At 44.0% G+C, this 19175-nt stretch overlaps 1 protein-coding gene across 1 annotated transcript in view; it reads right to left on the bottom strand.

The window, feature by feature from the left end:
• Positions 1–19175, bottom strand: part of LOC138296315 (amine sulfotransferase-like) — a 532156-nt gene that overhangs the window by 439095 nt on the left and 73886 nt on the right. The window contains exon 3 of the mRNA XM_069235348.1: positions 4232–4440. Within this exon, the coding sequence (XP_069091449.1) occupies positions 4232–4440 (209 nt within the window). The remainder of the gene's footprint in view (positions 1–4231; positions 4441–19175) is intronic.

Here is a 19175-nt window from a genome sequence, read left to right as displayed (position 1 = left end):
CTGTTCTGGTACTGCACAAATACTTTACACATTGCCTTACGTTAAGCCTATCTACTCTGTGCTATAGATGCCAATGGGTTAAGCTCAGGTTAATTTAGTAACTTTAAGGGTTCACCCTGGCAAAAGTTGTGATTATTACTCGAGGTGGGCAGACACCTACCCCAAATAATAACTCAATGTATTACAAGGATGGCTGCCAAGTATTTTTAGAGCTGTTATTAAAGTCAATGAGAGTCCCTTATTGTGTCTTACTGCGAATACTACTTACTACCAAGCCTGCCCAGCCATGTTTCAATTTCTGCAACTCCTCTTCTGATAGATGCTTCTCTTGCAGGAGTGCAAAGTTGCAGTGGATTGCAAGTAGGTGATAGACTATTATTTTCTATTTCACATAGTGTGGCAAGCCATTGGCATTTACTTTGTTAGGCTTTAGCACTCTAATTGGGTGATTGTGTGTCATCATGTTACAGTGGTAAGTGAAAAAGCCTATGAATATAATGGTAGCTGCCTGTTTTATATGCCTCTAAAAAGGAATAAAGTCAGCATTAGGAAGGGGCTGAAGGAGCAACACGGTTTCTTTCTACTATTATCAGTACTTTTATAACTATACATATATCAATAAACAAAAGACAGAAATGTAACAGTTTCATTGCAATGAATAGAATAGACTCTCAAGGTGCTCCGCTTTTAAGGAATTTCCAGTTGCCAAAATATATGACATGAGTTGGATGTGAGAGGATACATAATCAGTCGTCAGTTAAATCTACTTGGGAACTACTTAATTTGAACTAGAAGCTGTCTCCACCAACAGTGGTAAGTACACCTGGGGCCCCACAAATATAAGTGGGTGTTAGAAAAGGGGCTTAGAGTGTTGGTTTCCAATGGAGTGCAATCAGGGTTTTAAGGGGGGAGTGGAGGCAGGTCTGAATCTACATTTCAGAAATGAATGCTGCTTAGATGCTTATCCTGAGGGTTATTACAAAGGGTTTGGAACCCAATACATTGCTCAGAATTGGGATAATTAATGTCCGGATTGAACAAATGTCTGCATTCTGGTGGGATAATAGGATTTTTGATTTAATATACAGATTTATCTCTGTTGTTTCCCATACTCATGGCACAGGTATTGGTTTACCTATGTAATCTATCTAACCAGTGGATAACCTATGCAATCGAAAGATGACTATATAGTAGGGGCCTAAGTTGAACAGGAGTTGTCAAAGGGTTGTGTCGGAACTAGAGCCCCATGCATACCGAAAATCTGAGTGCAGTGAGTGGTGTGGGGGTGAAAATACCAGTCAAATATTACAGGGTTTGGGGTTTCAACGACAACCTGGATGTATTTCTATCTTTCTCTAGGGCTGCCATGATCTGCTTCAAGCCAGATCTGTCAGCCTACGTGCAAAGATGTTTCGGTTTGTTAACAAAGGGTGTGATGGTTTGGTCGACATTCTTTATGAGTCGTGTGCCACATCTGACTGTATGTGATCAGGGTTAGAGACAATCTCTATATAAGTTTTCACATTCATCAGTCTCTGTATTTTAGGTGGTCTTCCAATCTGTAGTTATGATCATGACATCTACGTGGAGGAGGCCTAATTTGATGACCTACTGACCCATTTGTGACAGCTTTGTTGGAAATGTTTTCCTATTCACATTATTTTAAAGGAGTAAATAGCTGAGATACATATGAAGTTTATTTTTGGGGCTAATCCGATGAGCACTCTGGAATTCTATGGGTTCTGCAAAAGGAACACCAAGTGGCACATTTACTACAATTTCATGCACTGCAGAGCTGAAAGTAAAGTTGCTGAGCTGTGTTGCATGAAACAGAGAGCACAATAGTGCCATAGTTTCAAAGATATGGCCTACTTCTGCTCTCTTCTAATGCTGGCGCACTTGTGGCTTCCAAATACCAACACAGAGATCCTTGTGTTATGGCGGAAGGGTGCCCGTGTTTTTGTGCAAGAAGGTAAGCTTTCCTGCACAAACACTATCCTTTAAGAATGCAGCACACATGCAAAGTGTAAATAATGAGGAGAAATTTAAATATTCCTCTTAGTTATACCGGCCTCGGGTAGGTGCAAGATTTTGGTGCAAAATCATGTTTACAAGTCTTCGTACATATGGGTTTGCTTCAAGATACATGAGTGGATGCACAGGAATGCCTATGCCCCACCCATGCAATGCCTATCTGATGCAATGTAACAAAGGGCAGTCCTATGCACTGTGCTGCGTTCCTTTTTTACAGAAGCCATGCAAACCCATACAAATTGGTACTTGTAAACAAAATAGATTTTGTTTCTGGGCTGAGCAAAATAAGTGACGCAACCCTGATGCAAAATCCTATTCAATCTGAGCCAAAGCATTTTTAGCAGTAATTCCATCAGAAAGTCTATCATATAATCTGTTAGTATCTTTTCAGGTACCCCTTAAGGCAAACATTAAATATGCCTTCTCCAACTGCTATCTAGGAAGTCATTCAAATCTTAGTAGGCCCTGTCATCCAGTCAGGTGAGTAGAGGCAATAGTCCTAACAATAACAGACAATAAACCTCCAAAGCAAAGGTTTGTTTCTGAAAAGAGCAATTTGCCATAACAGTTTCCCCATGAACTTAGAGCCTATTTAGAACCGCCAAGATTTTCTTGGCAGTAACATGAATAATGTATATCAGAAAGATTGTAATAAATAGGTGGGGCATTCTGATCTACATTGACCGGCGTCCTGGCCATACTAGGCACCAAGCGTTTCCCTGGGAGGCTGGAAGGGTGGAGGGAGGTCTTTTGTTACTGGGAGGGGGTGGTTCTGCAGCAGTGCAACAGTTTCAAAAGCGCTGCAGAGTTCCCTGCATATTCAACACTTTTCAGGCAAGAATAAAACTGCCAAGATAAGTCTGGTGATTAATGAACCTGCTGGAGAGAGATTGAGTCATGTCTAGTGGCAGTTACAACTCATCTAAGGTAGTGCACAGGGTTAATATGCCTGTGGCAAAGAACATTTATTTTGAAGATCACAGAACATTATTTTATGCCCAATGCTTAGTGGGATAAAGCTTTTGTCACAGAGATCATTTTGTACTGTGCAGTTCATAAAGTATAATCCTAATCTAGCACAGTGAGCTATGAACTGCCATCAAAGAGTTGCATGCAAACTGCATGGCACATGTTAGAATGCTGTGTTCTTTCCCAGTCTTTGATTATCCTAATTTTGCTAAAAAAGGGGTTGTTTGGGTCAAAATAAATTATTAGTAAAGTCAACCCTAACCACTGTAGTATGTTTTGAAAAATCTGGGTTTTTGCTTCCCCCGACCAAGCACTCTTAAAAAATGTCTACCAGTATGGATGACGTGAATCTTACATCTTGTAGTCCCCCTGTCTTATGTACCATTTTCTGTACACTGACTTACACATGTATGACTCATTATCTCCGCATTTGTTTGTGTATGATGTAAAGTGCTCCAACACCCTAAGCTGGTAAAAAAGGCACTATAAAACAAATGAGATACATGTGAGAGAGGGGCTATGGAGAAATGAGAGGCACTGTTAGAGGGTGATGTGGAGGGAATCATTGAAGAACCCCAATAAAGATTACCATATCCTGGTGCATTGTAAGGTTATCATTTACTATGCTTTTAAAATCAAGACAACTGAATATATGATGAAAAATGTATCACAGAATGCATTGTTTTTATCATTTTACCCAAGTTTTGTGGGGGGAGAACCCCTGCCCCCAGTCCCACTGTAGTGGTCAGGCTTGCTCGCTATGCACCCTATGGGGGCTGGTGTGACAAAATTTGTCAGGGCTGCTTTGGGTTCCCAGTCCGGTCCTGGTGGCAGCTAAGGATCAGTCAAAGTCTTTTAATGGCTGAGGCAACTAAGGCTCAGCCGTCTGACACCCAGCACTTAACCAAGCTAAACGAGTCAGCCAAACTCAAATTTGATGGGGCAGAAGCTCTGCCGACTTACAGCAGGAACAATCTTCCAAACCTTAAATGAGGCCCTTAGTTTTCCCTTATCAATGTGCAAAGGAGTTTCTTTTCGAGAACCGTCACATAATCTTTCGCCCTCTTTCTACACAGATAAGCAACTCTATCGGAGGTGATACATAAAAAGGATGCTAAACTTCAAAAGAGATCACAGTGCAGTGCACACAATAGAGAATGTCATGGTTTTTACACACAGGTTAAAACAATGAATAGGAATGTTCATCATATAATAAAGTCTTGCCTACTTTTGCCTTTTTGGTTTTAAGCCCTTTTGGAACCAGGTAATATGGCAGGTGCGTTGTAATAAGGCGGGGCGATGGCCGCTTCTCAAAATCAACTTTTTTCCAATTATATTCAAGCCAAGGAGCACGATCTACAGTTTGAAGGTTTTCTGTTTTGTTGAGATGCCCTTCATGATAAATCAGACTCAAAATCTGTTGCGTCCACACAGTTCCTGCAAAAGTAAAACAAAGTTGATTAGATGTTATGTTGATCTGTTTTTGAGCATTGAGAAAGAGCATATTGTTTATTAGAGGACACTTTTCTAAGGAATAATAAATTATCTACATATTGGTTAGGCAGCCTTTAAGATTGTCCGGCTGGCGTGCGCAAGAGCACCATAAGCCGACCTGCCTCGCTCAGACCCCAGCTCTTAACCTATTCTGACTAGGAGGGGGCATAATTTCTGTTAAGCCAGCGGAATCTCCAGCAAATGTCAAAGGGGGGATGACGACTTCTGGTGTTCCAGCATTCACTGGGACACCAGCACAGGCTCCCCAACAATCCTGGTGCTGCTTTCATGCTAAACCTAGCATGAAAGCAGTGTCAAGATTGATCTGAGCAGCTTGGACTGCCGCACAGACACAACCCTGGGGTCTGTGCAGTTTCTCCAGCCCGACTGTTCAACACAGAGAAACCTAAGTGTGCATGGGTGTTTGCCCAACCTAAGACGGCCGGCCAAAACTCATGCGTACTTAGGTGCACTCTTCTCCCCTTTCCCAACTCCTGTGGTCCAGCCCTGCCCCTCTCTTCACACACTGGCTGAGCCAGCAGATGAAAAATAAAACATAAGTAAGCTATCATTTTATTTTTCATCTGCTTGCTCATAGGCAGGGGGGCGACTCCCCTCTGCCATTGCCGAGGAGGCGCCTCTGGGAATCTCATGTAGTTTGGGAAATTTTACATTATGCTTGCTACTTAAACTTCAGCATTATGTCACATGGCATGTTCACAGCCCATTTGCGCATATTTTTTATGGAGGAACAACATAAATGACCTGAATGTGGGAGGCTGTTATTCATGGCACATGTTTTTTGAGCTATTTTCTTTAGCACAACATGCATCCTGGCGTACATTCCAGGCTAAAGAATAGCATTAAATGCTGGTTTTGCTTTTTGAGTAGTTTCCAGTAATTGTTGAAGAATGTGATGTTGTTAGGAAAAGCTAATTGCAATAATTTTGACATCCCTGCGTATTAACGTCAGTGGAATGGAAGCTTTCTAAACAATTACGTTTAAATAACACAGTACAGTGCTTCCTGATTTTCCTTCAGCCTCCTTTTTCTCTCACTAAAGAGTGACTGCAGGTGAATGTTACATGGTTTGCCAGGGCTTCAACCAGTAATATGACTGGCTCAAGGCATCACATTTCCCCGGGACTGTGATATTCCAGCCATTAATATAGTAATCAAAATGACAGAAGTGTACTCTGAAATCCCTGACAAACTTTGCCTTTTTAGCTTTCAGCTCCTCAGTTCCTCAAGCACTCAACTCCTTTGCTTTCGGCTCCAAATGTGCAAGCACTATTTTTAAATACACCTCTAACCACTTAATAGAAGACATTATAGTGAGGTTAGTTGAGTGAGGGAGAGAAAAGTATCTTTGAAAGCAAATACAATGACTACAGAAGTCACCATTCCATCTGCACAAATTAAAACCAAAAATGTGATGTCTGAATGTCTTTAATTAGCACTAGCAGTGACTCGTTATTTTAGGTGAGCATCGGACTCACAAATAATATACATGCTTTAGGCCATAACAAGCAGATTAGGGGAGGTTTCACAGTTGGGTCTGAAGCTGCCAGCTCTTCTTGTATTTCTTTTGGACTACTGAAGAACTATATTGTCTCCCATAACATACTCTCTGCCAATCAGTTCATAAAATTCCCTATTGCAGGATTTGCCCATCAGATGACAGGATACACAATTCATAACTCAGAATAGTCAAAGACCAGACTACATAGAGAAAAGAGTAAACATTCAACTCCAGTAGCAGATTTTAAGTGAGGAGTTCCCACATCTATGAAGATAATCAATGAGATAATGGCCAGCTTGCTTGCCTGGTCTATGCTGTTATGTCGTGGGAGAGTCCACCGGCAGGGGGAAACTCCTGAGCGTAACCCGGTGCTCTCCCCTGTTGGCGTCTAACAAAGATGGTATGCTCCTGACGTAGGAGCAGGCTAATAAAAGACTGGAGGTTTGGTGCCTAAGGACAGTACACACCACTTGAGTGCCCAGTCATTATTTCCTGGCAGCACTCTTACCTACTGCATAAGTGTGCCCCCCACCCGGGCACAAAACAAACTGGCGATGAGGAGAGAAAAACCCAAGCACACCCGCCAGCACTCCCAACAACCGAGTGCCCGTGCCACTCCTCTGTCTCAGAGCTGGGTGTGCTCTGCCCGCTCCCCACCTGCTGGCTGCATTCGCGGCTGATGTGAAGGAGCCAGTTGGTGCGCTGAGGCGCGACATGCCTCCACAGCATCTGGAGTCCCATAACTGGCCGCCTGGGCACATCTGCTACTGAGCACTTAACAGGTGGCCGACGTCCCCGCAGCAGCCCCGCCCACCGGTTGACTTGCGCTCCATGGTATGAGAGAGTTTCACCCTGCCCAAGCCCAGCATAATGAGAGGCCTAGTGAAGGATCAGCCACTCATCACAGTGAGTGAGCACACCTCTACAACTGTCACTTCATGCTGCCACATCTGCTGTGTGAGTAACCTCCAGACTAGTCACTTCCTAAAGAAAACCTGATGTGCACTGCACATATGACTGAACTTAAGATACTGCATGACGCATGGTGAGTCAATCAACAATAACTTCATTTTCCTACACATCCAGAAGGGTGCAAGAACCTCTGAGGCAACGCAGGGGTGACAATTACAGCATCACAAGGCCCCACATGGACTGAGTCACCGCCTGGCACCAAGCAAAGGAGTCCCATGCCACACCCACACCCACACCCACCGAGAGGTGCCGCACCGGACACAAACTAACAATGAGCATGGCAACCACACTAGCTCGTATTCCATGATGCCATCCCACTTTATCACTGATACAGAATGTCATCCATACCTGTGCTAGAGCCCTTCGTGGTCGATGGACCACCATCTGCACAGGCGGCCAGATGGAAAGAATGGGTTGAACGGATGGAGACATACTTTGCAGCTGTGGCCCAAGACAATGATCGCTGCCGCCCAATGTTGCTCCACCTGGGTGGGGCAGCGATTAGTAAAGCAGTAAATCAATAACTGAGGACGGACCACCATTTACATATCAGGCCCTGAAAAGAGCTCTTGCTGCCCATATTGAGCCTCTGGCAAACCCCAATTACGAAAATATTTCTCCTCGGCAAGCACGACAACTTCCAGAGGAGTCGGTTGTCACCTTCTATGCCCAACTCAGAGATCTAGCAAATATGTGCACCTTGCCCAACATTCAGGATAAAGTGAGAGCGCAGTTCATCCAAGGTTGCTCCTCGGTGAAACTGAGAGAGCATACTGCAAGTCCCAGGGCTGACAGTGATGGATATGCTCACAATGGGGCGATCAAAGAAGTTGTCAAGAGTTCGTGCGGCACATATGGAGGCCACTTTGTAGCGACAAGTGAAGACTGAGCCGGTGAATGCTGTGAATCCAGCATCCTCAGATAGAATAAAACCTCAACCAAAACCAACCATCGAGTGAGCTACATGTGTGGAGGATCCTATCCTCACCAAGGTCCTTGTCTAGCCCAAGAAAAAAGATGAACGAACTGCAATAAGCTAAATCATTTTTCCAAGGTCTGCTGCTCCGCCACAGCAAGAAAATCAACCCAAGCCAAGACTATTCATGTTGCACAAACGTCCTCACCCCTTGAAAGTGATGGAGACATGGATGATGACAATATGGAAGGGGTCGTTCAATTAGCCCAAGCCATGCAACAGTGGGAAAGCCACAGGAAGCGAATTCTTAAATGCAACATCCTAGTGGCTGGCCGTACGGTGATGGCCCTGATTGACACGGGAGATTCTTTTAACTTCCTGGCTCAGTCAGTCCAAAAGACCTTACAGATTTGTCTGATTCTCCACCCAACGACTACTCAGGTTTTCACTTTTGGCTCTCCCATGGCAATCCCACTGGCAGGAGTTTTCATGGCTGACATCACTCATGAGATTCAAAAAGTCTGTGCCAAAATGTACGTCACGGAGATGGGCTCTGGCATGCTGTTGTGCTGCAGAACTCAGGAGAAACTGAACCTGGCATCCTTTGCATTCAGCATACATCGGGAGAGAAAAGAGGGACTGGTGGCAGAGTACTCCTCGCTTTTCTAAGACATTGAATACCTTAAAGGAAGACTGATACACCTTCACATTGACAAATTCATTCAACCCTTTGCCCTCAAACATCTCAGGGTTGTGTTCCAATGGCGTCCCAAGGTGGAGGAAGAACTGAGGAAAATGGGACTTGCTGACATCATCGAAAAGGTAGATGGACCAATGCCATAGTGTTGGGTAGCCACTTTAGTTATAGCTCCATGCACGTTATTTTAGCATACTAGGCCTGCCGCTGTGCACTTTAACCTAGATATATTTTATTCAGCTTTGTTTATTATGCTTGCAATAGCAACTTTTGCGGTCTTGTTTTATTTATCTCTATCTACCTGTTTTTGCTTAGGCCAGCACTATGTTCTTAAACAAGACATTCTTGTTCACTCTGTGCTTCTTTCAAGGCTGCAGTGAGATAGATTGCCGGTGAACGTGGTACAAGTTTTGTCTCTGACATTCATAGAAAACACACATCCTTATTTATAAAACACTTCCTTGTCCCTTACACGTTAGAGGGAGATTTCAGCCAGAGAACCACAACTGTATACTGATTGCTGAACGCTTCGCTACAGTTGCTTATGCAGACTTCAGGCCTTTGCTCAGGTATAGGGGATGATATCTTCCCAGGGGAACCTGAAGGGCAGAACTAGAGCTTAACATGCTGCACTCTATTATAGCCTAGGTAGGAATTAGTCTATTGACTCTAGTGACAATATGGTAACTTTATTTCTATGCTTCACTCTCCTTGTCACAATTCTAATCTTGTCATGCTGTATCGTCCTGGTTATTGCAGTACATGGTTTGCTATCTAAGATGCAGTCTCTTCATTAAAACCTTATTGAAACGTTTACTGCCTCTGGTTGTCATTGTGCATGTGAAACTAATGTAACTGAGAGAAACGGATGAGACCACAATTTCCCAGAGAAATCAACTATGTCATGCAATCTGCTGCCCAATCATCCCTGTCCTTGGGCAGAGATGAGGCACTGCTAGTTAGCTGGAGCAAAACCTGGATTAAGGCAACAGGTGTCACCTATACTGGGTCAGACTCAGTCTCCCACACCGCAGGCGAATCAGCCGCTCAAAATCCAGTAGTCTCATTAGAATAATGAGAGCCTACGCGACATGGCGCCTCTAACGTTTGGTCAGGCTCTAATTTTAGCATCCCCCTGAGTATCTCTGACTCACTATATACAAAGACACCTCAGTACTATATATAGAGATGTCTGTGGTATTGAGGATTTCCTACTCAGCTAAGTAGGGAACACCTATCTGATGCTGGAGGTTGCTCAAGCTTGAACTCTAAAAGGATAATCCCCATTTGGTGCGCTCATCTCTGAACAAGTTTACCATTTAAAATGGTGAATCCACAACAGGTAGCAATTGCAGTCAATCTGAGACAACCCCTTACTGCACATTTATTGGCACATGGCCTAACAGCCCGGGGGGTCCAGTCACATTTGTGGTGGATGCACATGCAGCTTATAGAACAAAACTCTTCTATTCTTGGGTCACATTTCCAGCAGTTGATGGGAACACAAACACATTTCATCACTATACACCTGCAAATGCACCTGGACAATACAGGGCATATGTATATTTAGAAATAACCCTATCTTATCAAAAATGTATTAATTGGCTTGACTGTGCCCTATCCCAGACAATTGTACCTGTTAGGTTAGGTCCTCTAGGTAATGATGGTCTTACCTGGCCTTTATTGGCCACTTGTACACCTCATCCTACTGTAGCAAACCTAGCAGTAGCTGAAGTGCATCGCTTATATACTGAGCTGACGACAATATACAGACGATTAATATAGTTTGTTATGCAAACGTTGAACACAAACCCAACACGTGCTGCACCAGTACAACCACATGCTGTGACACCAGGTATTAACCCTGCAACTGTACATTCGATCATGGGTCAGGTACCTGCCAAACGAGAAGAAATTCTGTTTTGGTTAGCTAAAAAAATTAATGCATTGGAAGCAGTATTTCCCCATACGGGACCTCAGGATAAACACAGAACATTAACAATGTGCTTGCCATTTGGGATGGTTCCCACAATAGATAACTGTAATACATGGGACAAGATATTTACCACGCTCTGTACTACCGCACACGTTACACAAACACTTGCCAATTTACCGGAAGTGTTGAAACAAATTCAACATGAATACGGGGCTGCCCTGGCCCTGGATTTTGGGATGCAATTAATGGGCACCTTTGCAACTGCAGCCTCAATTATTTTAAGTAACCTTAAACGGGAAGCGGTCGCATTAGCGGTATTATCGCAGAGACCTAATCTAGTATTGGTCGAGATAGTTTGGGGAACAGACCAACAAAACCACAATTTCATGGTAAATCTAACAAAGATTTTACAAAGCAAGCTCCTGAGGGTAATAAGAAACGCTGGAATAAAAAACAACAAACTACTCAAAAAGAAAGATGAGAATCTCCGTGCACTGAGACCCCACAGAATAGATAAAATCTCAGAAATAAAGATAATATAAAAACGCCTGACAGATATCAATATACTGATACACGCCAATCTCATTCCTTTCAGAACTCATCGGAAAAAGGCAGTGAGAGAGGTGGGCGGTCGAGCGAAGAACAGAGTATGTGAAACCGAGACAGGAATCACAACGCTCAACAGAGGTTTCTGTTAAAAAGGAAGAGGAACCTCCCCAACAAAAACCCAATTTAAAAGGAAAAAAGTGGCAGCAGTTGCAGTTCGACATGCCATTATTGCAGAACAGGAAGTGGGCACTAGTGCTCCTATACAGTGCGGCAGAGGTCACAATAGTTCACGGAGTCATCTATAGCATCTGGAGGTGAAAGTAACTGGTGACTTCCTACAAGCAGAAACTGTGGACATGCATGTCTTCATGCCTGACAGACTGTACAAAGTACATTTAAAAGGAGACATTGAACGCACAATAGACGCAATCTTATAGGATCGTGTAGTAAACATATATGAAGTTTTGTTGGCCGAACAAGACTGGCCACCAGAATTTGTCCATACATGCCCATATGTGGAAGATGTTATTAAACCTTCTTTCTCGCCTCTTGTTCCCGAAGAGCTTGCAGAATTCTACGCCATCGAATGGGCATTGGCGCGGCACCCGCATTATATCGCAACCACGTAGGATGGGACAAAGATTCCCCCTACCATGTAATTCCTATTAAAAATCAACCCCAGCCTCAACCCCAATATCCAATAAAACATGATGCTAAAGCACCTGTGGGAGAAATTCTCACACAACTTGAGTACCAGGGCGTAATTGAACCCTGCGTCTCCCCAATGAATAATCCTTTATTCCCAGTAGCCAAACCGGACCATTCATACAGAATAGTCTTAGACTACAGACACTTAAGCAGTCATACACGGACATATGCTATACAAAACTCACATAGTACAGCACTGATGAACAACATAGTGTGTAAAAAATACAAAACTACACTGGACATTTCCAATGGTTTCTTCTGCCAAACTATAGAGCCTGAGAGTAGAGATTTAACAAGTTTCAGCGCACTAGGCTCCCAGAAAAATTCTGTTGTTTGCCCCAGGGGTACGAGAACAGTACAGGACTCTTTGCAGCTCATGTGACTTCAATATTGCACGACATTGACCCTGATGCATTGTCCTATGTGGATGATATCTCTCTCACGGTTGATGAATTGCTGCAACATTATATGACTTAATACGTCCTGACTTTTCAAGTAAATCTTGAACAATCGAACACACATGCATTCTCAGAGACCTGCAGACAGACATGCTTGCAGCACAACATTTACACACAACGGACAACAACACACATTTGGTCATCAGAGTAATTGCTGGTGCCATTGATTTCAGCTATGTAACCTTTAATGAGGGTGAGACAGTCCCGATAGCATACAAATCACATTTGTACTTAGCAGGAGAAAAACGCTTTTCTCCCACTGAGAAAATTCTCATTACTGTACAGATGGCTGTCATTAAAGAAAGACCTCTAGCCCAGGGGAAACGCATTATTGTCGTCTCTCCAATTCCAGCTCTTGAGGCTGTCACTAAAGCCAGCATTCCAAACGCTAAAGCATTACATCCCGCTTTGTATCCATCAACAATGTCAAGTTACACCATGTGGCCGATCCTGCACAGCTGACCAAAAGGAACAGCAAGTAGTTCCCGAATCCCTCTCACTACTGGTCAAGACGTTCCTCTACAAGTTGTAAGCAGCAACACTGACACCTCTCCGAGCTTGGAGAGGGTGGAAAATGATCTTGTATTGGTTCCACTGACATCAAACAATACAGAAATAACTGATCGATTTGACACAACTTCAACACAGACAGATGGCGTCATTTATTCTGAACCACCACGGGAAGCACCTACTCTACCTACAAACACCGCTCCAGCTTTTGCACAAACTGCTTCTGGATACATTACCAACATCAACGACAATGTTTCGTACTCATTCGCCTCTTCGACACCTGAACTGTCACAAACATGTAAGTTGATAAATTGGCTTAAAACAACTTACTTTATTCTTCCATGGAACTATCTGTGGCTTTCCTTGACTGTACTGTTTTTCCTGCTTTGGATTGGGTTTGTTATAACATTCTTTTTACTAATACACAGTTATTTTCTTCCTGAAAGATCAACAGTTGAACTGGTGGATGAGTTCCTAAAATCACATTTTTCTTCTCACAAGGTCCGTCAAGACTTGTCTTTTGTGAACATTTCCGCTATACCAATTCCGGATGGGATTGTTTGGGATTCAGTCACATTTGATATATACTGCCAGACAGAAATTATTCAAATACCATATTTGTTTAAACTTTCAATGAACAATATAATAATACCCAGAGTTGTTTCTGATGATTGGGATGTGAAAACAGTTGATTCTATGATGTCTGAATTGCAGTATTACACTGTATTTGAAAACGAAGATGTTTATCAATCTAAAGAGAATTATGGTGATATGTTTTCCTATAATTATTATGGGTACCATTTCATTCACAGAGCAAGTACCCCAAAGGCTGACTGTTTTTAATTACACACAATGGGAACATTGTCCACCTCCACCACAAGGGAGTTCTAAAACACACTCTGAGAAGTTTTCATATTTTTCTGGGCACAATGTTAAAAATGCTGAGTCATATTATTTTAAATTGCCATCGATAGAAAATGTACGCATATTATTGACAAATACGATATTTAATGATTCAGATTCCTTTTTTTCCCAGTTGACTATAGAAGGCTATGAATATTGTCTGAAGTTGATTGACTTAAAAAGTGTGTGGGGAACTAGAGATTGGCAAATACGGGGGAAGGAAGCTTTATTTAGAGTATGCCTGATACCTGTTCAAATGATATTTTTAAATGCAACTGTACAGCAAACAAGTTGTTTAGGCTTAGCAAAGATTAAGGAATTGAAAACGCCCAGTATTCCTGCACCTACAACATTTCATAAATGGCAAAAAGATATCAATGCAACCGAAGATCAGCTCGATGAATGGTCCAGAATAACACAATTAATGCTTCATTGTCATATCCAGGTGGGTGGTTATTGTGGCCAATAGATACCAATGGGTGTTGTAAACGTTTTATAAACTCCACAGGGGATTTTAGAACTAGTAGGCCAGACCCTCGCTATATATCGTCCGAACATGTGGGTATAGTAACAACATACAGTGTAGGGAAACTATTCCAGCAATGGTTAAAGAGTTCCTCACTAGATGCGGTAAGAGAACACCTCAGTCTCCTGTTTACTAACACTGATTTACAGGACTTTCTGTTAGGCCCCAGAAAACAACGCAGAAAGCGCTTCTTATATGAAGTATTTAATGACATTTGGAAGCTTTCCCAACAAGAAGCAGCTGCCCGGTTAAGGCAAATAGACCAGGATAATTTACAGAAGGCATTAGCTGTTGTAGATAATGGGATTAATACCCTGTCTGACCGGATCTACACCCTAAATAACTATGGGGGTCATTCTGACCCTGGCGGTCAGAGACCGCCAGGGAAAAAATGACCAAAGCACCGCCAACAGGCTGGCGGTGCTTTTTTCCCTATTCTGACCGCGGCGGTACCGCCCCGGTCGCACCGCCGGGGCCGGCGGTTTCCAGCCGTTTATGCCCCGGCGGGGATAATCCGCCAGGGCAGCGCTGCAAGCAGCGCTGCCCTCCGGATTATGACCCCCTTACCGCCAGCCTGTTTCTGTCGGTTTGCACCGCCAGGAAGAGGCTGGCGGTAAGGGGTGTCCTGGGGCCCCCTAACAGGGCCCCGGCCAGCTTTTCACTGTCTGCATAGCAGACAGTGAAAAGCGCGACGGGTGCAACTGCACCCGTTGCACGGCCGCAACACCGCCGGCTCCTGTGTTGCGGCCTCATTCCCGCTGGGCCGGCGGGAATGTCGGAATGGGGGCCGCGTGAGTGCGGCCGCATCGACGGCCGCATGGCGGTTTCCGCCTGGCGGGCGGCGGTAGCCGCCCGCCAAGGTCGGAATGACCCCCATAGTCTCTTCTGCAATAGACATAATACAAAGCGATATGTCTTTTTTACTTCATCGGCAGAGTCAACTAAGGTCAATTATGCAGGTGGGTTGGACATGTCAAACACTGAAGGCAGGTTGTGTTCCCTGGCAACATGTTAGCGCAAGGGACATATTTACTACATTTAATTTAACGTGACAACAACAACTAATGGCTAAGAAAGAAGCGACTTATGTTATGCTAAACATTGAAAAGGTAGAAAAGTTGCCTTTTACTGTGGCGGAAATACCATCTGCTGAGTGGTTAATACACAGGGTATTAATCTGCCTATTTCCACACTACAATTCACGTCTTGTTTAAAACACATTCCAGTAGGCAGATATGAAAGACTTGGAGATAGTTACATCCATGAGGTGGGAGAGCTACCCTTCTCGTACAAATATCTCAGTGGCATGAAAGAAGTCTTTCTTGGCGGTAGTGAATGCAAGACTTCTGTCAGCCATTCAATGGTTTGTAAACAGCTGTCCTTGCAAGTGGCGTGTAACGCGTCGGCAGAACACTTGGCTTGTTATTTGAAGGGAGTTCCAGTCCCCTTGATTAGGCCTATGTTCCAGGTGCTTTCAAATGGCAGCTATGTTCTCCTCAATAGTGAAGATTGTTGTGGGATGCAAGCCTGTATAGTTTATGTTGTTTCGGTCTCTAAGATTGTTACATGCTTCGGGAACGTACTTTTTCCCCCCACTAGATTAAAAGAGGTAGCTGACATCTGACCCCATATTGCTACTTTTAATATGAATTTTGACAAGTTGAGCAGACTCAAAGCTTTACTGTTCCAAAAACATGTGGCCCTCACATCTGCACGTGAGACCTATGCACTTCAGGTGGCAAGGTAGTCAGCAGAGATACAGTCCCTCTTTAGTACCAACTTTCTGAGACACTTTGGTGAACTCGTGGGGTGAATATTTAATGTGTCCAATACTACTGGAATCACAAATTTCTTTAAGGCTGTTGGTTCTGGTTTCATTCACACATTATCCTCCATATTCGGTTTGATACCATCAGCCATCCACTCAATATTCTCCAGCATTTTCGGGGGATTTCCAATAACTTTGGCTATAATAGTTGGCATCTTGCTGTTGCAACTTTTTTTGCTGTCCTGATGCAACAAGGAGGAATGAAAGCGCTCCCACCAGTGCAACTGTGTCGTGAACACATGATGCAGTACTTTGGAGCAACACTCCTGGAGGAATTGGAGTGTGACTGGTCTCTGTCATTCAGACCGGTTTTGCATTGTGTGCAGCCCGTGTTTCGGTGCCTTTGGTGCTCGTCCGAACATGCACTGAAAGTTTGTCTTTCTATGCAGCGCTTGCTTTTATTGGACGCTGATCTGTTGATGTTTTCGCTGAGGGTTCATTACCGAACATGGCGTTGAGGGTGCGTTTGCTATGGAAAGCTGCTTATGAGTTGCCCTTCCTGGAGGATGCGACTCTGAACTCATTATTGGGCACATCACAGAAGGCTGCTGCCTTGGCTGAGGCTCAGGCTTGGAACACGACTGCTCCTTGGTCCTTCCTGCCGATGCCTTTCCAACTTTAACACTTGCTGAACTGTAAGATTTTCTGTCCTCCATTGTCCAGGATTCAATTGGTAACTTTCAAACTTCGCCGGTGTTGGTGTTCCTGGTGGAGTATGACGTTGAAGATCATCAGGAAAACATGCTGTTTGGTTCCATGGCAGCGTGGTTCTTTCCTGTGTCGCCAATGGTGAGTACTTTGACTTTTGTGCTCTGTTTCCCATGCCTCCTGCCATCAGACTGGTAGCATTTGAAGCAGGATATGTTTCTGGTTATGGACTCCTCCCCGCAGATTGCGGTGACCATGGTTCCACGTAGCCACACTATTGTCCATGGCCTTGGTTTAAACAGGAGCTTGAACTTTCCTCCCGGATGGCTGTTCCTCACTAGCACTTGATCACCTGCCTTCAGATGCTTGGTGCAGGTTGTCTCTTTCATGACATGCGATCATTGTTAGTGCCATTTTGGTGTAACCTCTGAGCCACTTTTTCCTGCAGGGCAGTGGTGGCCTCACATTGTGGAATAGTGTTGCAGAGTGAGCGGTTGATGCACAGTGAGCTTGGTATGATCTTAGTGGTTTTTGAGGTGTGAGTCGATACTCCCTCAAGAAAGCGTATAACGCATAGTCTGTGTTCTGCCCTTTTACCACCACAATCATTAGAACCTTATTTAGTCGTTGCATGAACGGTTTGGTCGCACCATTCGCCTGCAGCCAGCATGGCATGATCTTGCGATGATGGACACCCTGGGAGGCCAGATAGTTGGCAAAGTCTTGATTCGAGAATGGTGGTCCATTATCCGTCCGGATCTCTCGGATACGGCCATGCGTCGCCATGATCTTCTCAAACTGGGGGATAGTCTGGCCTAATGTGGTCATGTTCAGAATCTTCACCTCGGGGTATTTAGAAATGACAACTAACATGTGCAGTTCATCGGGTAGGGACTCCAGGTCCGTACTTGCTCGGGTACCACGGAACCAACGGGTTTGGCTTGGTGATGATGGGCTCAGGGGATTCACTGGGGCCAGCAGCCTGACATAGCTGGCAGTGATACACTACCCTCTCAACATGTTGGTCCAACCCCAGGAACCACACCTTGCAGCATAGTTTCACCTTGGCCTTGACAACTCCCTGGTGTGTGGAGTGAGCGAGGTCGACGACGCGTTGTTGAAGTGACAGGGGAACCACCAGTCTCAGACCTCACAACAGGCACCCTTCCGGCGATACAGACAACTCTTGCCAGACATGGTGTAGGGCTGACAGAGTGAGACTCACCTGCTCTGTCCATTTCAACAGGTTGTGTGTCAGGATGTGCCACCTTCCAGTGGTAGGATGACAACAATTGGTCAGATTTAACAAAAGCAGCAAAAGAAAATGCCACTACCTTGTTCTGGTAAATAATAGCTTACGGTATTCACCACAAAAATATCACCAGAATTGTGGTTAGACCGCTTTACCAATCTATACTTGGCTGATGATGATTTGACCAATAATGACGGAAACCTGGAAATGGGTTGTCTAGGAGCTGCCAGTAAAACATTGGAAATATCTGAAGATGAAACATTACATGCAATCAGCTGCATAATTTTGAGTAAGGCACCAAGTCCTGATAAAATACTCAGTGATATTTGTTCATCAGATGCACAAATCTGGGGCTCTTACATTAATACGGTCACTAATGCCATCTTGATGGGATCCAACTTTTATGAAAATCCTAGCAATAACTGGTCGAAAAACCTAATTGATAGTTCCTAAAATATACCATGTTGTCAGATTTTAGATAAACTACACAATTGGATTAATGAGCATGATGCTCTTTCCCACGTGCCAGCTGGGCTTTTGAAAAAAGTCAGTACAATTTATTTGAAAACTGACACTATTGAAAGTGGGCATTTCTATGTTGCATTTGTGGACCTAAAGTCTGCCTTTAATTTGATTCTGAGTAGCAAATTGTGGTTGATCCTTATGGCAATGGGAGTGCCGGATAATACACTACCCATTCTAATAAGATTGCTTGAAAATATCTTTGCACAACTATGGTGAGGCTCACAGGGAAAACTAATAGAAAACATCCTTATAAAGAAGGGAATGCAACAGGGGCATGTTCTTGTCCCAAACCTAACCTCACTTTTATAAATGACATTTTAGACTTCCTGTCTAGAAATTATTGCCCTAAACTATGCAAGTGTGTGGTCCTGGCCCTCCTGTCTGCAAATGATACATTATTCATATCAAAGGCCCCTTTGGGCCCACTGGCCTGACTTGATTGATTTGTTTTTTCTACTAGCAGCGAGGGCTAGAAGTCTACCCAGCTAAGAATAATATAATTGCCCTCCACCTACATGAAAGGTATTATTGGCCATCATTACGACCCTGGCAGTGGGTGATAAAGTGGCGGTAATACCACCAACAGGCTGGCGGTAACTACCGCCAAATTATGACCATGGCAGTGATATGGCCGATAGACAGCCAATGTACCACACAGACCGTAAAAGGCGGAAACAACAGTCAACAGGGCGGTAGCCGCCTACAGCCAGGCGGAAGACGAAGTACCG

The sequence above is a fragment of the Pleurodeles waltl genome, chromosome 5 (assembly GCF_031143425.1).
Source record: "Pleurodeles waltl isolate 20211129_DDA chromosome 5, aPleWal1.hap1.20221129, whole genome shotgun sequence".
Classification (NCBI taxonomy): domain Eukaryota; kingdom Metazoa; phylum Chordata; class Amphibia; order Caudata; family Salamandridae; genus Pleurodeles; species Pleurodeles waltl.
Note: the sequence above shows the minus strand (reverse complement) of the source record. Positions and strands in the feature narration are given on the sequence as shown.